Source organism: Chrysemys picta, chromosome 4, assembly GCF_011386835.1.
Source record: "Chrysemys picta bellii isolate R12L10 chromosome 4, ASM1138683v2, whole genome shotgun sequence".
Classification (NCBI taxonomy): Eukaryota; Metazoa; Chordata; order Testudines; family Emydidae; genus Chrysemys; species Chrysemys picta.
In genome coordinates, this window is record NC_088794.1 from 14,275,876 (window position 1) to 14,297,937 (window position 22,062).

Genomic DNA, 22,062 nt, shown 5'->3' on the forward strand with positions numbered 1-22,062 from the left:
AATCTTTTGGAATTCCCTGACACAGACGTTTGATCTTGAAACATTAATGTGGTGGGTATCTTCACATGTAGTTTGAAGGTTATTTAAAAGGGAAAATCTGGAGGTAACCGACTTATACAATTCACTTGCACTGGATATGCCAGCAGACCTTAAAACAACCAATTAGTGTGCAGATACGCACAATGTGTATTATTCCTATTTGTACCATAATGTATCTGACAGAACCCTGATTGTTCCCAGGAGTTAGCTATAGCCATGATACACTAGCACATGAGTTATTGAGAGTTCGGTGGATACCATATAACATATCAAGGTACTACAGGGACAGACGGTATAAGCCCCAGGTGCAATATTGGAATAGGTGAGGTTGTTTTGCAGTCCTCACAGGCACATGAATATTGCAGCTTTCAGTTCAGGACTCCAATTCTAAGCTGGTTTATATGAGATGGTGGAAAGATTGTGGTAGCCTAGTGTATAGTACTGCTCACACTGTTGCTACCCCAAACTACTCGTGTTAGGATATGCATCATTACAGCAGGATGCAGAGCGGAGTTCCTGTAGCAGTTAGCTGTATTTTCATTAGGCATAAATATCAGATCCTAAAGGACAGACACGAGTAGCTTTAGAACAAAGACTGGTGTATTTCTACCGGAGTAGATGACACACAGGATGTGTGAGGGATGAATGCATGGATATTCTGAATGGCAAATACAAATATATTTTATTCTGACAAAACTTCTCACAAAGAATGGGACACCGACACTCTTATTTTGTGGTATTGCGGAGCAAAACTGATGTTTAATGCACAACCCGCCACTTTTTCTTTGCATTTTTAAAAATAGGAAGACCCCAGCCAGTTTAAAAAAAGACCTCAGGAAAGGGGTAAGGACAAAGTGTAAACGAAGCAGAGTGAATTAGCTGTACAGAGTTCATTTAGCAGTGCATCCACGTTCTGGTTTCTTAGTCCATGTCTACACTAGCTAGCGTACCAATTGAGCTGTGCCACTGTAAGATCGCTCGGGTAGCCGCTCTATGCCGATGGGAAAGAGCTCTCCTGTCAACATAATTAAACTACCTCAAACAAGCGGCGCTAGCTACATTGGCGGGAGAGCATCTCCAGCCAACATAGCGTTATCCACACAGGCGCTTCTGTCGGAGTAACTTATGTAGCTCAGGGTGTGGTTTTATTCACACCCATGAGTGACATCAGTTATACTGACAAAAGTGCTAGTGTAGACATGGCCTTAGAGAGAGAAAATGTACTTCTCTCTTTCAGGGGAAGCTGCTTCTCAATCACTCAGCTGTTTTCTGTGCTATGAAAAATGGTATAATTTAGAGCAAGTTTTCAAAAGCAGATATTAATCCCAGTGTTCCAAGTATAACAAGAAACTGGCCCCAACAGAAAGAGACCAAGATTGCGAGTGATTTTTCTCTCACTTCGGTGCAAATCTTTTATTTATCATTTAATACACCATCCATTCATACACCTGTGGTACAAACTCTAGGAACCAGCCACAAAGCATTAAAGCACAACATACCTACTATTCCTTAGACATTTGCATTTTTAACTCTACTATTTAATCTCCAACCAGACAAAATGTCTCAGCAGTCACAATACTAACAAACTTAACAATACTAAAAAAAAAAAAAAGAGAGAGAACTAACTGGATTAGCTGTTCTGTAAAAATGCAGATGTCTATTAACCACACTTCCAGGGAAAAGAAAAGCCAAAAAAAAAAAGAAAAGAAAAGGTTCACTTAGAGGGAACATGGAATCTTTGGGTTTAAAAAAATTACTTACACAGAAAATCTGGCCTTCTTGAGATTTCTGTAAGGGATCATGTAAACTCATTTCAGATATTAAAATCTAAGCCTGTAGGCCCATTGCTATGTAGAGATCGCCAGCAGGCATGTGTGGGAGATGCATCTTCTCTGGCATTTGTTACAGTTTGCAGCGCAGCAGCTTGAGCTGTTAACAGGTCTGACAAACTTACTGAAGTACCTGCAGTGCTGTACAAGGGTGCAGGGAAAATACTCCCAACACCAACTGCCTGTATTTATAAAAGGGCTTTCAGGGCTAGGAAATTTTCCAACCAGTAATTACAGTGACTCCCAAACAGAGCTATATCATCGAACCATGAATGTGGTTTAATTCAAATGACCTACCAGTAAATGCAGTAACAGGAAGTTTATATGGTAGGGAACACAAAACACAAAGACAATGCTATTTGTTCAATAGTTCTCCTTGAGGCAAGAAAACTTGTTAACTTTGAAAGCCCTAGCAAAATGCCACACTGGTTTGGAAACCACCTACTTGGCATATGACCACATTTAGTTTTTTTGTACGCTACCATTTCATCAATCTCATCAGTTCTGCCTTAAGCATTTTGCATTTCTTTTCCAATCTTGTAGCTGAGGATTTTGTTCCAGTCAATCTTGGTGCGAGTGACGGGCAGCTGCCGACGCAAGGCTTTGAACGTGGTGTCGGACATAGTCTGATAGTTTTCACTGATTGCCGTCTGCAAGAGCAACCACATTGAAAGTGTTTGTCTAAACTACAGCAGGAGGATGGATGCTTTCAAAACGCATTACTCAGTATTAAAGCCAGACATGCTACTTACCAACTAACTGATAAAGCAAATTTAGCGGGGGAGTGTGTGTATGTTGAGAAACGGTCTCTCTTGCCTTCTCCTTCCCAAGTGAATTTATTTGCAAAAGGCCTTCTGGTAAGGCCCCTTCTTACACACAGAACAAGCATTGCATGGGAAGCTGTAGCAGACCTTTCCTTAGCAAAGGCTCTTAGTCACAGGGAAGTGGAGAGGAGAGTTCAGGCTCCCTGGCCTTTCTGCTGAGCTTGCCAACAGCTGTACGCAGTGTGATCTTCTCATGAATTGGAATTAGTGACTTTGCACCTTCCAGGCCCCACTGGTTTTCTTGTTAATATCCTTTAAAGGGACTTGCCATACTGCTGCCTTTATTTCATTTGTTTTTAAACACTTATATAGCCCCATAACTGTGCCTGGTGGCTTACAGATAAACTACTGTCCCTGCTCCAAAGAATTTACAATCAAAATCAGATAAACTGATTATGAAACTAGAAAAAGAAGGTAGAGAAGAAAGGACAAGGGGTGGAACAAAACTAGAGCATTAATCTCATGTTCTGATTGTTTGTAAATAGAGGGAAGTATCTTTTAAAATATTCATGAAAGTAAACAAGCCTAATGGAGTCACAGGGATCCCTGCTAAATTCTCTTACCTGATACTCATTTTCCGCATGTTCTATGATTTTAATAAATTCCTTGGCTGTTTGGACGTCATTCTACAGAGTAAGAGGAACAAAATTTACTTTCAAGTTCAATCAAAAGGCTGAATATAAAAATGTATTAAATGGGTTTCCTTCTAGAATGAAATTCTGTAACTACTTAGCTCATCAGCGATTAGGGAAAGACAAAGCGGACAGTTTCAGGCCTACATCGGGCCAGTGCCCATTAGCAACTGTGCTGCTGCTTGGCAGGGAACAGAAGTAAGTGAAGCTGACATTAAACACACTATCCAGTACAAAGTGAAAGACAGGGCTGCCCTCTAGTGAGCAAAAGTGAACTGGGCGTTCTTGATACAGAACAGACTTGTGAGCAGATACTACTGCCCCCCTTTTGTCGGTACAAAACTGTTACCTTCTCTTCAGCACTGGGGAGAGGACACCCAAGCACTTGTTGCAACTACATTTGCCTGGCCTTGGTGCTGAAGGATCAAGATTTTTCAGAAACATGCTGCTGTATTTGGGTTCAAATTCTCCCTTTTCCTCCCACAGGGAAGAGAAGGCAACTGGTTTCCCCCATGGCATACGTGACCCCTACTCTAAATGTGAAGAGCATACAATACCCTGCAGCATGCCTCTCGCTACAGTATTTAGTCTACAAGCAGTGTAAGAAGCTGGGTTTCCCACAGGCCACTGCATGTGTTGCTGCTGCATTGACTGGTCAGCCTATAATTTGATCAAAAGCCTTTACAGTAAGTGACACAAGGGAGGGGAAGGGATCGCTCAGTGGTTTGAGCATTGGCCTGCTAAACCCAGGGTTGTGAGTTCAATCCTTGAGGGGGCCATTAGGGATTTGGGGCAAAAATCTGTCTGGGGATTGGTCCTGCTTTGAGCAGGGGGTTGGACTAGATGACCTCCTGAGGTCCCTTCCAACCCTGATATTCTATGAAGAGTAGAGTCATATTAGAGAGCAAAGCTGCCCTTGGGGACATAAACCAACACAAAAGAGCTGCTGAAATGTTGTAAATTCTCCATACTCACTGAAACCGTTAGAGAGTCTTGGATATCTTTATGGCTAACTAGCTGCACGTTGCCATCTTCATAGTAATGAACCTGCACAAAGAAAGAACAAGCCCGGTTTATAATTAACATTATATTGTGGTAATACCTAGAGGCCCCCAATCGAGCCAGACCCCCATTATGCTAGGCGCTGTCCACAGACACGGCCAAAGACCAGGAGAAACGCACAACACTGTTGTGACAGTTTTCTCAGCCTGCAGTGGAGACTAAGGCTGGCTGGATTTTCCAAGGGATTTTATTCTCAGCCAGGACCTTTCAATATTACGCTAATGTAGTAAACACTCATTACAGCTGGGATGAGAGCAGGCAATAAAGGGTTCACAGGACAACTTGTAGGCTCACTCCTGGTTAGCAGGGACCAGGAGTGAAGTGCAGAGCTTGGATGCACATGGTAATACAATCCACTAACACTAAACCATCAGGCCAGACTTTAGCTATTATAACTTTCAAAGGATTACATTTCTTTAGTATTTTCAACAGCCGACGCACACGTCAGGAGTCATGACGTGTCCTAGTTTAAAATGGCATCTTTGTGGACCCCCCTAAGGGTTTCTTTTCTGAGTCAAACCCATAAGAACTCCTGGAGAAGCAGCGATGCAACCGAGGCGATTGTTGCTGAGTGGTGTAACTAACCTGGATCTTTAGGACTGCAACCACCTGAGCTGCAGGGGGCGTGATGGTAAATTTCCACTCTGATCGCCAACGGCCATTCCTAAAAAGAACCAAAGCACAAACGGACTGGGAAAGAGCCCCGTGTGCTGCCCCTGCTCGTCTTCCAGCACCCTGTGACCACATTCAAAGGCCTCACCTGGCACCTCAGTCCATTGGTGCAGAGCAGTTCAAGGCAATGATGCATCAGTACAGCTTGGGCTCTGAAACAATGAGGGCTACAGCTCCCTGGCTTCACTAGTGTCTCCTTCACTGGCTGGTTCATGGAGCAGCACAGGGGCCTCTCTCAGAGCAATTTCATCCGCCAGAAGCACAAGCTATCGGGGAGTGGGCAAGACCGGAAGCAGAGGACCTGTTCTGGATCAGCCTACTGCTTGGAAGCAGGCATGGAAAGGAAGAACTTGTGTTCAAAGGGCTAGAAAAGGCAGGAGCACTGTAGGAGCAGGATTTTATAATTGTACTATGAGACTTAATGTATGATTTGATTTCATCCTGCCAGCCACCCTTTTTGAAAAGCAGAAAGGAATGACCCTCTGGGACTATGGGATTCTGTTTCCCACATACATTACAAATTGGGCCCTTTTAGTTCTTTGTTTTAAGGCTTAGTTAGTAAGAGACACGATCCTGTATTGTGTCTAGGTACGCTGAAGGTCTGGGCTTCAATGTGAATTGTTTTGGTTATAAAATTTAGCAAGGTTTAATTTACGTCTTTTCGCTCGATATAAAAAGCTGCTGTTTGTATTCTCAAAGGTCTCTGTAGAAGACTGTTTGTGTGACTGAGGAATGCATGCATCAGGAAAAGATAAGGTGTGAAGGCCACTGTTAACCAGATGGTCAAAAAGGAGGAGCGAAGACACTTATCGAGACTTATTGACGCCAGAGAACCATCAACACGCATCCATGATTGAGGAAGGGCAGATTGATGACCCTGAGGTTGAGGCTGGCACCCCTACAGACAACTGAGTAAATCAAATCCGGGACAGGATGACCCTCTCGGAGGTGTTTTAGAATGTTAACATCAAAAGATAACACCAATTAAGGAGTAACCTGTCATAAACTGACACAGCAAAATCCATAGATTTCAACGGAGAAAAAGGACTATAAGAACAGGGTGCTTTGCCATAGGGCTTTGGGTTAGTCTTGCCACTACTCCAGGAGCATCGGATCGCGACTGACAGAGCCCGGCTCCCTCTGCGACCAATCTGGCTGGCCACTAGATTGATCCAGACTCTGGACTGGTAATTATAAACATCGACTGGCGGGACTGTGTGCAGTGTGTGCGCGTGCGCGTGTGCATGCGTGTGCGTGCGTGAGACATAAAAGCATATGCTATCTGCTGTATTCTCCATAAATGTGGCATGTTGCCTTCTCTCCTATAAAAGATCTTGTGTGCTTTGTTTAAGCATAACAGCACGAACACTTGAAAATATTCTTACCAGAAGTTTTTGGGCTGAAACTGGTGGCTCTCAATACAGGCAATAATTGTCTGCTGTCCATCTATAGTCTTGCCGTAAACCTGAATTCATAAAGAAATGAAAAATAAGCATCACAGTGCCAAGTGTGTATTCCACCAGCTTTGAGTTCCTAATCCAGGAACACTAGATGGAGCTTCAATATCCTGCTATACCACAGCGCTGAGCGAGAGCAGACAGTGCACATACACCATTAGCTACCTTGTCTATGCACACACACATTACTTCCCTTTCCTGGTCAGCTTAGCCCTGGAGAGGGCTGCAAGGTGCAGTCGTGCATATTTACCCACAGGTGATTGAGGTAAACATTTTGCCACTGGTTTACACGATATGACTGCGCACACAAAATCGCTGCACCCTCTTGTCTTTGCTGTACAAGAATTAGGACCTACAAGACAGACACTCATGCGAGCCCAAAATACAGTGCAAAGTCTCCCTATGGGGCTAGCAGACATGAGGCAAAGAACCATCAATGAAATAAGGTAGGTACTTAACAGTACAAAAGCCATTGGGATAGTGATCTTTCACATATGCCCTCAGCGCACTGTCACAGGCATCTCTCCATGGCTTTAGAGCTGCTTCTGTGTCCTCAGGGTGGGGATCACTCGCTTCTTTCCTTAAATGATCAAACTTAAAGGAAAGTTTGTTTCTTGGGTCCAAAAACCTGCCATTGCCCAGGTCGCCGTGTTCTGTAATTAAGACCTGAAAAATAAAGCGAAAGATCGAAGCGCTTTCTTATGCTGATTTAAATGTCACATTGCTCTTCTGGGGCTCTTGAGTGCAAGTTTGCTAGATTTCACCACAAGGCGCTATTTATTTCAGATGAAACCTTATGATCTGAAGTGCCCTCTTCTTTGCAAGGACATTAATGATTCTATGGTTCACTTAATGATTTGGGGTTTGCTGTGAAGTCCTTGGACAAACTTTCCCTCTCACCAAAGATGGCTGCATTCAGTGATGTTGTGTATAGAAAGCTTACAACGTTTTTTGGGATCCTTTTACGAAATTCAAACATCAATTATTCTGCTTCTGTAAAACTATAATAGGATAATTCAAGCCCCATTTCTTTCTCCTTCCTAGAGGGAAGGGTGGGTGTACCTCAGGGTTCCATCATTTTCCTCTCTCTTCTTCCTTCCATAAGCCTGTATGTTGCAGCAACTCCTCCTCTGATCAAGGAGGAAGAGTAGATGTGGCTACTTCACTATGTATCAGGTTTAGGCTGGGGTGAATGGTCTTGAACAGCACAACAGGGCATTCCCTGCCCCACCGGGAGATCAGTCATCTCAAGAGCCAGACCAAGCAGAAGAGCCAGACCTCTTTCTCACAGGTTGTACAGCTTCTGTCAAATCTGCTTCTATCGGCAGCCTAGTATTGCTATATTTCCCAGGCCTGCACCACTTGACCGAACCCTCTGGCACAAGTGGACACTGGGATGCAGTTCCTGTATCAGTATTGAGCTCAGAGACCAGAGGCAGCCAAGCCTGCTTTCAGTCTCCAACAGGGCCCACTTTCTTCCTCAGAAAAACGGAAATTAATTGTACCCTTTGTGAAACTTCCGTCTGTAAGTATCAAGAGGCAAAAAAATTCCCAGACCGTCTTTTGGAGGCAAACGGGAAGTTCTTTAGTTTGTGTTTTTATACAGGAGAAGGGAATGCAGGAAGGCTGAAATGATATAATGGGAGAGCCAATGTATTTGGAATAATTGGATAAGGAGGGGTTTGGTATAGATGGAAATGGAAAAAGAACATATGCTATTTTTTAAGAGCCTGATACTGAAACCAATGGGAGCTGGGAGTATGCAGAATCTGAGAGCTGCTAAACAGCCCTAAAAGAAAAACATTCTTTGCTCACTCTGCCTCAGGCAAGACTTCCACTGGCTTTAGCAGGGAGTTGTGCCCAAGGAAGGAGTACGGCATTAGCCCCATTTAGTTAGTAACAGAGAGCATGGTCACAAGGAAACATTCAGTCTGAGGCTTTTCTGTAAGGAGAGAAGTTTGCTAAGTACTGAGTGCAAAGAAAAATGTCAGGTGATCAGAAGATCATATTTTCAACCTAACCAGAACTTCCCATCCAGATCGTTATGGAAGGACATCGTAATACCTGCAGTGATGGATACCAATCTGAAAACCTGCAAAGACAGGCAGCAAAACTTTGTTTTACCTGATCATCATACCCCTCGATCTTCACGGGAGTGAACTGATCCATGTTATACTGGGCAAATGCACTGTTAATAATTGAAAAGAAAAAAGGTAAGCTTTAACTGTGCAATCTTTGTAGAACCAATGTGAATGAAATTGTTTTTAAGTTATCCACTGTACCATTGTAACTTCTGTTACTACATTGTAACTTTCATTACACTCGCCATTTTGCTACATTGTAACTTTCATTACACTCGCCATTTTGCCTACATTGTAACTTCTGTGCCATATTGTAATTCAAACCCCATTTTAAAACGCTTACTCCATTTTGTAAGGGCTTGCTGCAACCTTAATTTTTGCAAACCCTGCTGTAATTTTATTAGTCTAGTTAAAATGTGTGAATGAGGGATGTATGGGTGATAGAATCAACCTCCAGCACCAGCCCGTCCTGATGAAATAAAGTTCAAATACCAACGGCTGAAGAACTAGACAACAGCCCTAACTCAAGCAAGAAGCATCCACCTTAAAAAGAAACAACAGAAGGAAAATCAAAGCCAGGTTTTAGGCTGACAGTCACGCCTGCAATTAACGGGTGATCAAGTACCAAACCCAGAGGTGGCGTGACACAGCAAGACCTAAAAACTTTAAATTCAAAACTTCTATAAAAAAGGAAGGGTGAGATGAGAGCCTTTGGGTAACGTTTTGCTATCAACATTAAGGAGCATCGGTGCGCGCCCGACAGAGACCCGGCTTTCCCTCGTGCTTAGCTTTTCTGGCCAGTTGGCTGTTATGAGCTACGATCCCAAGCTGCGAACTTAAACTACACTCAGGACTGGTAACTATCCAGCAGCTGCAGAACATTTTGGTGTGTGTGTGTGTGTGTGACTGTATGTGTATAAGCACTGAGGTATTTGTTAATAGTTACAGATTAATAATAAATGTGGCATCTTTGCCTTAACCCCTAAAACGATCCTGTATAAGTTTGTGGGACAACATTTTGGTGGAGAATGGGGAGGTAAACTTGTAAATGTTGTCCCACAAACTTATACAGGATCGTTTTAGGGGTTAAGGCAAAGATGCCACATTTATTATTAATCTGTAACTATTAACAAATACCTCAGTGCTTATACACATACAGTCACACACAGGTGTGTGGATGCTTCTTGCTTGAGTTAGGGCTGTTGTCTAGTTCTTCAGCCGTTGGTATTTGAACTTTATTTCATCAGGACGGGCTGGTGCTGGAGGTTGATTCTATCACCCATACATCCCTCATTCACACATTTTAACTAGACTAATAAAATTACAGCAGGGTTTGCAAAAATGAAGGTTGCAGCAAGCCCTTACAAAATGGAGTAAGCGTTTTAAAATGGGGTTTGAATTACAATATGGCACAGAAGTTACAATGTAGGCAAAATGGCAAGTGTAATAAAAGTTACAATGTAGTAACAGAAGTTACAATGGTACAGTGGATAACTTAAAAACAATTTCATTCACATTGGTTCTATATCTTTATTATTTATGTTTTCACTGAGGGACTAATGAATACAAATTCCAGTACAGAGAAAATGTCCATGTTTAATACGTTCATAGACAGTGCTCTTGGGAATATATTTTGGTGTGATATCTAAGGTATGAATTGACCTGGGGTAAATGACTGGTTTCCTGTGATGGGAGCAACATGAATATTTTGAAATCTTTGGTATAGAGCAACCAACTATCACTAAGGCCTGGTTTACACTACAAACGCCCATCGGTGTAACCACGTCGCTCAGGGGTATGAAAAATCCACACCCTGAGCAATGTAGTTTTACCAACCTGGTGTAGACAGTGCTAGGTTGACAGGAGAGCTTCTCCCATCAACATAGCTACCACGTCTTCACTAAAGCGCTACAGCGACACAGCTGCAGCACTGTACTGGAAACCCTCCTTCCAGCTTGCCTGGGGGACAAGACAGACTGGAGTGCCCACGGGGACTGTCTGTGACTCCATGGTACGACTGTTTTTGTGCTTCAGAAGTTCACACTTGTTACTGGGTTGGTGAAAGCTAATTATAGAACATACAACTAGTTGGAGTCTTATCTCTGCTTCTTGACATCTGCCCGCCCTGAGGATGGCGTTCACGATCATGAACCACTCCAGATAGCATGACAGGTACCAGTCCTCTGATGGTTTGAACAAAGGTGAATCATTCCTTAGGATGCTAAAAGGTTACTGTTACTATATATATATATATATATATATATATATATATATATATAATATATATATGTTGGCTCTCCTCATTTGTTTAGATTCTATTATAACAAAGGTAGTTCTGCTTAGACTTTTGGGAGATGACCCTCCACCTTTCCGGGTGCTTTGGTTGGGAGAGGGGAAATTACTGTACATCACCCCCTCCACCAACACTACAATTGATCACAGTTCACATCATTATGTCATTAGACTGAAAAAACACACACTTACACACTTCCTTAAAATGTTCTGAAACCTGTTTTAAACAATACTTACTGTGCTGCCCCTTCCCTGAGAAGATTGTCATTGTTAAGCAGTAACCGGACATCTAGAGAAAAGAAAGTGTTCAGGCAGATTATCAAATGTCTGTCTTTGCACACTAAAACTGAAACGGAAACAGAGATTCACACATTACAGTGGCTGTAAATCATTTTACTAAACACTGTGTGGTTGTATAATGGAACTAAATTCTTCCCTCCTTGCTGTCTGTGTGATGATTCTGATTAAAGGCTAGCAGAGCATAACCATGCTAGGCAGAGGGGCTATACTCCTGTCATTACAAGTAACTATCACTATAGTGGATTGAGCACTGGACTGGAACTCGGGAGACCTGAATTCTATTCCTGGCTCTTCTATTGGCCTGCTGTGAGACCTTGGGCAAGCCACTTACCTCCAGGCCTCAGTCTCCCCATCTGTAAAATGGGGATGATGATGCTTTGTAAAGTTCTTTGAGATCTACTGATGAAACTCTACATAATATTATTATTATTATTAGTAGTAGAATAAGAATTAATCATTTTCCATTATACTCTCCATTTTCATACAGTCACAGCTTTCTGAAGCATGTATCTTTGGGGCTGTAATTTTCTTTCTTGGTCACTGTTCAAAACAACTTTTTTTTTTAATCATTAAGTTAAAGAATTTCTTTAGCCACTTTTGAGTTATGGTAGAATGAAAGTGAACCAAAAACCCTTCTGGCTCTAACAAAATTCCAGTCACACCATCGTTGAACAGTGAAAATGGCTCCTGTGGTGTTTTCTGATGATGGAGTCCAAAATATATTACATAAATGGAAAGCTAGTTACTATTATGTCTCCATAACATAAGCTTCAGAGTACCTGATGATATCCCTTTACAATTAGATTTTACATTTGTCTGGTAAAAGCCAGTTTAGAACATTTACTCTTCATCACAATACCATCACGTCAATACTGTACCAAAGCAGCAAGGTGAAATGGCATCCAGACAAAGGATTTTGCATTCATATCAGTGGCTTCAAACAGTTCAGATCAAGCCTGAAAGGTACTAAGGAAACACAATAGAACAACATCCACGTGACATGCACACATAAACAACGATCGCACAAAGATTTACGTTAACCTAGGATCCTAGGCCGTGACTCCAAAAATGGCGGATTTGGGTGCCTCAATTTTGAGGTGTTTAAGTTGGGACACTTTAACAGGGTCTGATTTTCAGAAAGTGCTGTGTATCCAGCCTCTTGTCAGATGTCATAAGGCAGTATTTAAAATCATTAGCCACTTCTGAAAAATCCTGGCCTTAAAAAGTATAGCCCCTCTGCCAACCCTATTTTGTGAGGTACCTTAAATATTTTCTTTCTGATAATAGCTGAAACCTGGAATATCCTATGAACTATTTAATTTTCTGTTATTTACTCACCATTAAACACTTCATTAAATTCTCCTGGTGGTGCATGAGTGATGAATTTTGCAGCTATACGCACCTGCAGTTAAGCAAAACAGTCATTAGACTAAATTCAATACACAGTGCACGTTTTTTGTTTTGGTACCAACAAACTGCAACATATTTACACCAACATAGCTCACTAGCAGAACTGAGTGTTACAGTTCTAGATAGTGCTACTATTTATGGACAGATTTAGGCACAAATTTTCAAAAGCGTCCTTTAGTTAAGCTTGACAGAATCGGATTTTTTTTTTTTTTAATAATTTCGATGGATAATATTGATGTTTATGTTTAAGTATTTTTAAAATTTTTATCCCGGTAAATTTTCACAGCTGCACAAAATTATAGGTTTTATGCATTCATTTTGATGGTCATAAATTTAGATTTTCACAATTGTAGGAAATTATGAGGGGGTCAGGCAATTATTATTTAGTGACAGATGTTGAAAGTCAAAGTTAAAGCTTTCTAACAGTTAAAATACAAACTGTCAATATCATATGCCAAAATACACGGTAAATACCCTTAAATCAAACTCTAACGTTCCCAAATAGCATTTTTCTTACTTTGCCCATCTGTAAATTTTGATGATCAATGGAAATAGTGCGCACGCGTGTGTGTGTAATGAAACTGTGCGCTTCCAGTTCTTGGGACCCAACTTGAGACTTTGGGCCCGATTTTTCAGAGTATCTGAGCACCCACAACTCTAACTGAAGTCAATGGAAGCTGCAGATGCTTAACACCTCTGACAAATCAATCTCTAGGACTCCCAAGATGGTCATCCCAATTTGTGAACACACTTGAAAACGTGGACTTTGCTTTGGAAACACCCTTTGTGATCACAAACATCACCTTAGACACCAAACTGCTCAGCCTGCACAAGTGCACACACAATTAGCCAACATTCTCCCTTTTAAAAAAATCTAACAGTCTTCTTGTGACCTAACAAAATACCACTGAGTTTCACTGCTTGGAACTACCTGGAGGTCCATATGTCAATTACGGACAGAGTGAGTTACCAAAGTCCTGCTACTAGATGACAGCCTACTGGATAACTGTGTAGCTAAGAGGTGTAATATACACTGAGAGAGCGCAGGGTTGCCTGTGATGTAATTGCATTGCTGCTGATGACTGGTAGGAGGAGATGCCACTGACCACCAGGAAACAAGCAGCATGTGATAGCTGAGAGAGGAGATCCCTTCCAAGAAGGAAGGCAAATACCCTTTCCCCACCAAGTACCATGGGACTAGAAATTTGCATAAAGATGTAATCCTGCCTACTTTAAACACAATTAGTTATGCTTTACAGGCTTCAAAGGGAAAGTAATTGAAGTTATAAGAACTCATGGAAGAATGTGTAAAGATACAAAGTGAGAAAGCCGGAGTGATTTGCAACGTACAAGGTACAAAAGTGGACAGTGATGGAAAGTTACAAAATGAAATTGAGATGTCAGCAGATGGAGACCCTGCCTCAGAAACAAGCCTCCAGATTTCAACAAGTGATTTCTCTTGCATCTGCTGTTGTGCGATTCTGGTGAATCCCACCACCCTGAGCTGGGGGCACATCTGCCAACACTGCCTGGCTTTGTGATGCATGTCCTCCAGAGCAAACAAGTGTCCACAATGTAGAAGAAAAATGGGAAGACCTCACAGAGGTCAAAGTTATTCTCAAGCTAGCAATTGAAACATTATTTCCTGAGCACGTTGTAAAGAGACTACGGCTATGGCTACACTGGCACTTTACAGCGCTGCAACTTTCTCGCTCGGGTGTGAAAACCCTCCCCCCGGAGCGCAGCAAGTTACAGCGCTGTAAAGCGCCAGTGTAAACAGTGCTCCCAGCGCTGTAAGCTAATCCCCTCGTGGTGGTGGAGTACCTGCAGCGCTGGGAGAGCTCTCTCCCAGCGCTGGCGCGCGACCACACTCGCACTTCAAAGAGCTGCCGCAGGAGCGCTCCCGCAGCAGCGCTTTGAAGTTTCGAGCGTAGCCACGGCTTTGGCCTGATTAAGCAGATCAGTGATACAACCCATGGCCTTAAGGCTTTTCCACAAACACTGGAAGGATCAGAGAGTTAGTCAGCAGTGAGGCCGGGCACTTATCTCTAAGTTTTTGACCTGTTTAGCTACTGTGGCAGTCTGATCAGGACTCTCTTGTTCTTGCAATCTAGAGAGCAGGAGCCAGAGTTAAACCTTTTTACTGGCGCTAAAGCATCTCAAAATACTTAAATAAAAGCAGCCACAAAACCTTTGGGAATACAAAGCAGCAAACCCTAAGCCACCATTATTTCTGCTGCGTGCATTGAACACCTCTTCAAAATTCAGGATATCGTGTATGTAAACTACTTTGATTACACAGGTATGTCTCTATCTTTCATCCACACAACATGACCTGTGCAAGAAGACCGTGGAGTGAATATGGTCAGGAAACTTTTAGACCTAAGCCCTCCTATTTGGAAACAAGGGAGAAAATTTCTATTTAAGCTCCTCTAAGCCTATCAATTAGTTGCTGAGTTTGCACGGAGTTGACTAGGGATTCACTACTGGACACCATGGTTTATCATTATCAGGGATCCTAGCAATCCATTTGCCATGGAAAAATGTGGAATTTGCATTTTTACAGTGAATCTTTTGTGAAAAAATAAAAATGTATACAGTAAAACCCCGTTTATCCGAGCCTCCATAATCCAGCTCTTTGTATTAACCGAACCACCAGCTGCCCAATGCTGATAGCTCTTGCGGTCAGCCCCTGGTGGCTGGGGCGTGGGCGGTCAGCCCCTAGTGGCTGGTGGTTCAGTTAATAAGGAAAGCCAGATAATAGAGGCTCAGATAAATGGGGTTCTACTGTATATCACTAAAACATTGATACCTATATATACTGTGGCTAGGGAACTAGTTCAGTGTTTCATTTTAACCATGGAAAAACATGGATTTTTGTGAGGTATTTTTAATCGGATAATTTTTTTTTTTCCCCAATCACGGAAAGTTAAGCTCCCTGATCATTAGTAATGCCACGTTACTCTCTTTTCTGGAATTACTGTTCATTCGGAGTCTCTAGTTAAGGAAAAACCTGAGAACAATTCCACACAGAATGTGGAACCATTTCTGGCATGTGTCAATAAAGGGACTTGGTGCCATTCTGTGACACATTGTTAATTCATTTGTCTAGAACTGTATATTTCACTCATAGTTGTACTGTGGGCCTATCATTAAGCTTCACACTGTAGTGAAAAAATTAAGGCATCTGGAATCAGAAGCACTATGATAAAGATCTGAGCAGGTTGATGTCAGAAGAAAGTAATACCTGAGATTTCCTGAACTCTGAAGTGGGAAAGGAAAATCAAAACCACCAGTGAGTTCTAAAATGTATTAAATGCTAGTGTGTTGTATCATTTGAATTCACATGGTACTAAGGCAAATTTGTTTGTCTAAACAACAGGTTCCCTAATTCCAACCTAGGCTTTTTGGTTTGCACAGTACCTGAGGGAATATAATGTTACTGGACAGGACTCTGGAGGCAAATAGTCTCAGCCACACAATTACACTGCTCCCTTTGAGGCTTATATATAAAACATACCACTTTTTTCCACTTAGTTTTACAGTTATTCATAGCTGGCGATTATGGCAAAAGCTGGCTAAGGCTTTCTTGCTGGATAAGGCATTACATTCATTGTCTGCAGCTGATACAGCAAGTATTGTTTTAAATTTGTCCTGTAAAGGCCATTTTGAACAACAAACCAGAGTAGTACAAATATCAAATTAATCATTCAATCAATTAATCTGCAGGAGCAGAGTTGAGAGGCCAACCCCCTTTAAAAACATTTTTCTGGCATCTAGCTTGTAATTCCACATCCTTCAAAGGGATTTAAAATATTTCACTGACAGAGGAGGCATTGCCAGGCTTTCTGGGTGCTTCCCATCCTACCAGCATCACCTCCATCTTAGCTGGACTGAGCCTGAGCAAGGTGCCAGTATCAAAGATACTTGAAAAGCAAAAACTTTTTATACTTATTTATTTTAAAAATTATGTTTGAGTGCAACTGACAAAAGAATAAAGAGGCATAAACACGGGCATGAAGCGGGATGGAATATTTGCCCACCTTTTCAGTCTGGGGACACGTCTTCACTAGCAACGTTAAAATGCTGCCGCGGCCGTGCTTTAACGTGGCTGTGTAGTTGCGGCATCAGCTTATAAAAACCCACCTCCACGAGGGGCGCGGCTCCCAGCGCTGGTGCGCTATCTACACTGGCACTTTACAGCGCTGAAACTTGCTGCGCCCAGGGGGGTGTTTTTTCACACCCCCAAGCAAGACAGTTGCAACGCTGTAAAGTACCAGTGCAGACAAGCCCTTAGTTTCCTTCTGCTTTTTGCGGAAACATGCCAGACATTTAGAATTGCTAAAATGTGTTTTTTCCATTGCTTAATAAAATTCCACTAGCTAAGTAACTCTCATTCTAGTTAGAGTATCTAATATCCATATAACTTCTGAAAAATGTGTAACAGAAAGTATTAGACTATCCTCAACTGTGATCAGGATTACGGGATAGTAACTAATATGGACATTGCTGTTCCACAGTTTGCCCTGTAGACTTTACTGTGAGTCCGACCCTACGTGGCTGATGTGTGTGCTTTTCTTAGAAAGTACAAGCATAAGCATAAACATAAGACATGTCACTCTGGAAATGTTAAAGCATTACTACAACTGCTGTACTCAGAGTACACACACAACTTCATCTAACTGATGCCAAGATCCATTGCAATTGGAAGGATCAAGGCAGGGGATATAGTCTCCCTACTCCAATTCCCCAACTGGACACAGTCACTCTTCCAACTGAGCTCCTAAAATGGCAGCTGGATAAAAGGCCATTAAAAAATAATTACGCAGTGTCTATATTTATGCAACATCTTGGTAATTAGATAAATGATGTGGCTGGTCATTAATGCAGCTGCACAACTGCATTGTACTTGGGGCCCTGATAAAGTGGGGCCTTATTATAGTTAGGAAGACATAACCACCTCTCTTTTGGCATTTTATCCCACCTTAGACCCAAATTCTGCCCTGCACCTAAAATAGTTTGCTTCCTAAAAGGCTAAGTCCAGGACTCAAACCCTGAATAAACCACAACTCCTACCTACACTTTAATCTGTAAGTAACTTCTCCCACTTTAGTAGGATTGGTGAAGTTAAATAGACAAGACAGTGATTGACAAATCTACATTTAGGACAAGTGCCATTAAAACAGCAGCCATGAGCAAAACACACTGCAAAGACATGTAATCATTTTTATAAAGTGTAACTTTATCCTCTCCCTCCCCTCCCTTTGATCTGGAGCAATTAAAAAAAAATGGAAGAGATCATTACTCTACACAACTGAAAACAACAATGTCTACCCATGAAATGGAAGAAGCAGACTTTGTATGTGGTAAAGAAATTAATCCTTTATATCAAGCTTCCGCACTGTTGTCACTTTGGAGTCTCTTCGCCTTTGGGTGTCAGCACACTGATAGCATGTTCATCTGCAGAAGTATGAAACTAACACTATTTCTGCAAAACTGACCTACTTCCTGGCTCATCATTACCATTTCAGGTATCTCTGCAGAGTGCTAGCAGAAACTAACTTCCTCTTTCTAAAATGGGGAAAGCATCAAGTAGTGAAGTCAGCTGACCACAATTTTTTTTTAAATGGAAGCAGAAAAAGAGGGTGACAGTACACAGAATTCATCAGAAGCCAGAGCAATATACATTCAAAAAGTCTTGAATATGCAGCATACGCTTCAATTATCCAACATTTACCTATGACTATGAGGGACAATGAATAGATACTTATAGATGTGACAAATCAAATTAGTTCATTTTGCTTGCTCTCTCAGTGATGTGCACTGATTTTTTTTTAAGTCAGAGCAGTTAAAGCTAAGCATTTAAAAAGAGAAAGTGTATGCAAAACAAACAATGCCCTAGATTTGTCAGCAAAGTGATTGCAAGGTTGTCTATTGGTTAGAACAGAAGACTATGAGCTCAGAGTTCTATTCCCAGTGATGCCACAGGCAACTTGTTTAATCTCTGTCTCAGTTCCCTTCTGATTCCAACATTTTTAAAATTGGGGAAACACCTACTGAAAGGGGTAAAAGATTGCTTAATTTATTTTGTTAAAATCTTCAGCTGAAATTCAATATTGAACTATAAAGTATAAATAGCTGAAAATGGTATAGAATTTACTCAAAAGGAGGAAATATACAATCTTATGGTTAGAATTTATACTATACAATATTGAGCAAACTATCCTAACTAAAGGACTATTGGTCCTGTGGCTACACGGCTACTCTGTGTCGCTTTTTACAGATCCAGACTAACATGGTTACCCCTCTGATAAAGGGCTATGGGTTATTCTGATTTAAGTCTCTCTCAATTTCTCTTGTTGAAGCTGTCCCATTTTGTATATCTAATTAAACATTCATTAGCCCACAGACAGAATGAGTGACTCTATAAATCAGTAGTTAGGACACTCACCTGATAAGGGGAAATCCTGGTTCAAATCCTCTCTCATCAGGCAGAGGCGGGATAACTGAACCAGGGTTTCCTCATCCCACCTGAAAACCCTAACCACTGGGCTAAAGGTATTAAAGGAGATGATCACTCCTTCATTCAGTTTGTGTAGAATTCAGCATGCTCTAAGTTTGCTTAGAGGGCCCAATCTAGTGAGCACAGGGCAACACCTGACTTGGTTTTTGCTCACACTGGGGCTTAGGTATGAGACAGTGGTGCACATGTCAAAAAGCTGAAACTTAAGCACCTTAGAAACTTTTACAGCAAAAATTTAAGTGCCTACACAGTTAGGCAGCAGCTGAGTGGGGGCTCTGTAAAACACAGCAGAGCCTACATTTTTATTATTTTTTTGTAGATAGAGGCCTCTGTTCCTTTGCCTAGTTTGTTCCTTTCTTTTGTTGCAAAGGGTCACTAACCTCATTGATTTAGGAAGAGGCCTGGACTAAAGAAAGCCACAGAAACAGATGGCCAGAATCAACACAAACACCAGGTATCACTTATTGGGTGTTTAGCTTAAAAACTGCTGTTTGCAAATGGAGAAAACTGTTAGAAATTAGCCTTAGAATTGTTCAGAAGAAAGCATATTTTATCCCATTACTAATACAAAGACTAACATAGTACTTGCACTCAAAGCTATGAGAAGATAAATAATGCAAAGTACCAAAATATCAGAATTTAAAATACCAGTGTTTAGTTAAGTAAAGTAGGTCTCTATTTTTAGTATCAACATTCAGCAGGCAATTCTAGCTTCCAAGTGAGAGGAAAGCCAGGGTAGTACATAAATGAATCTATGAAGCAGATCCTTATTATGAGCTGAAGCTGGTCAGAAAATTTCAAAAGAATATTGGAGGGGGTGGGGGGTGGAAAAGAAATGAAGAAAAAAAAAGTGTAAAATGAACCTTCCCAATGGCAGTTTAAAACACTGAAACAAAATGTTGTGTGTGCGTTTGTGAAGAGATCTGGTGATCTCATTCCATCTTTCTTGTATCTACCCTTTGTGCCGCTTCTTGCATATGAAACCAAAGTTTAATCAATGAGAACTCCTATTGCTAGCAAAAGTAGATTAAGGAACTGACACACCCTGACTGACCAGATCTAGAAAAAAAACTGAGAACAAGACAGCGTCTTTTATACACTGTAGTAGCAAGCAGGCATGTTCTGTCTGCCTACACAGTGTGCTGGCAAATTCATGTTCCTGAACATGTCCCAGACTACAGCCATATACTCTCAGGTTATGCAGCTAAATTATGGTTGTAATTTCTTAAGTGTTCTGAATTTTCAGTGTGTTCTTTTCATAGGGGGCTATCCGAAGAGGATTTAGAAAAACTTCAACTAAAGATAAAGGCAAAATGAAAGTTTTAGACTAATTAGGATTGACAATATAGATGTAATCAGTGTATTTGCTTTGTAGGAGAGGCCCTGTCTGCTGTGTTGACACTAAATAGTTCAATGACTTTTCATAGGAGATGAGGCTTGTCACAAGTCTTCCTCCAACTTGTGTGCTAGCTGACTGCTGACTTCCAACCTGAGGTTGGTACATTCAGCAGTGGTGCAGGAGTTGAGACTTACTAGAAAAGGACAAGACATCAACAAGAAAATGGACATTTACAGGGCTCCCTCCCCCCCCCCCCCCAATCAGTGAAAAAGATACTTGAAAGAGCATTTGCACAAAAACCTTAGAAGGAAACAATCATCACAAGGAACTGACTGCTCCTCTCCTGGCTCTCCATTAGTGACTGTCTAGGTCTTCCTCCCAATGGCAACTGGAAACAGTCCAGATTAACTGTGCTATTCCCACAGCAAGAGCAATTCCCATCCCATGTCTGTGAAGTAATATGTGGAGAGAGAGGCCACCATTCCCCGCACTATTAGAGACACAAAAAGGACATACTAAAAGAGGAAGGAGGTACTACCACCCCCTATGCACCTTCTCCTCTGAAATGAGCAAGGAGGAGGAGGGAGAATTCTATCAGGAAGGGGATATAGTTATAGGGGGTGCGTGCACATGCCATACTGAATCAAAATTAGTATAAGGGGTTTTCTCCCTCATGGGGGTGTGACTATCTTCCTTTTTGGAGGCAAGATGATACCCTACAGGGAAGAGAGCCCCCAGTGTAACAGTTCACATAGGTCCTTGTCCCTCCTCTATGGGGCACCAGGGAGATACTGTGTGTGTGGGGGGGGAGGGTGGGGGGTGGCGAGGTCTTTGCCCTCTCTATGGGAGGGCAGCAGAGGGGGATATTGGGGGTGTCTCGTCCCTCTCTAGAGAGGGATCTGGGGGTATTGGAGGGGGTCTCTCCCCTCGGAATAGGGGAGTAGTGTCAGGGGGTCTCTTCCCTGGACGTGGGAGGTACTGGAAGAAGTTTCTCCCTCGCTATAGGGGCAGGGGGCTGCTTAGGGGTCTCCTCCTGCCGTAGCGCGGGGCCGAGACCCTGTCCGCCTAGGGGATGGGGACAGCGGGAGGCGCTACGCAGTAAGCTCGGGGGAGGCAAGAAACCCTGCTCCTACCTTCTCCTCGTCCGACACCCGATCCTCGAAGTCAGCCATTTTGGGTCCTTTGGCTGGGCCCCGCCCCGCCGGCCACCCCGTGCAAAGCACGCCGGGAACTGACAGCAGGGGATGGGGCGGGGCAGCAGGCAACCGCCCATCCGGAAGTGCCGGGCCGGAAGTGCTACCGGCGCCATCTTGATTGTGGGCAATCGTGAGCCCCGGTAGTTCTCACTGACGCTAATAGGCGCCATCTCGGTCTTGGGCAGTGGCTCAACCCAGCCCTCTACCCCTGGTGCAATGACCTCGGTGCGTGGGGCGGCTCTTAAAGCCCCAGCTCCTGGAGGCAGGGGAAGGGCATTAGGGGAGGTTTTGCTCTCTTGGTTGCAAAGGGGAAGGTGGGAACGTGACTGAATCATTGAATGCATCGGCAGCCACGGAAAGCAAATGAAAAGGCACCACAACTGCTTTCTAATCTCACGAGTTTTGC

General features: G+C 42.4%; 1 protein-coding gene across 1 annotated transcript; it reads right to left on the bottom strand.

Moving 5' to 3' along the window:
• Nucleotides 1-1,422: 1,422 nt before the first annotated feature.
• Nucleotides 1,423-21,740, bottom strand: CAPZA1 (capping actin protein of muscle Z-line subunit alpha 1). Its single transcript, XM_008171732.3, has 10 exons — nt 21,594-21,740; nt 12,527-12,590; nt 11,126-11,177; nt 8,640-8,703; nt 6,975-7,181; nt 6,444-6,523; nt 4,972-5,050; nt 4,300-4,371; nt 3,256-3,318; nt 1,423-2,518 (listed from the first exon to the last, which is right to left on the bottom strand). The coding sequence occupies exons 1-10, from the start codon at nt 21,630-21,632 to the stop codon at nt 2,378-2,380; spliced, it is 861 nt and encodes a 286-aa protein (XP_008169954.2). The 5' UTR covers nt 21,633-21,740; the 3' UTR covers nt 1,423-2,377.
• Between the last annotated feature and the right edge of the window lie 322 nt (nt 21,741-22,062).

Excerpts from the sequence above, each read along its gene's own strand:
- CAPZA1 (XM_008171732.3), bottom strand. The coding sequence starts at position 21,632 with ATGGCTGACTTCGAGGATCGGGTGTCGGACGAGGAGAAG. Across the intron at positions 12,591-21,593 it reads GGGTGTCGGACGAGGAGAAG|GTGCGTATAGCTGCAAAATT; the intron begins GTAGGAGCAGGG and ends GCTTAACTGCAG. Across the intron at positions 2,519-3,255 it reads ATGCGGAAAATGAGTATCAG|ACGGCAATCAGTGAAAACTA; the intron begins GTAAGAGAATTT and ends TTGCTCTTGCAG.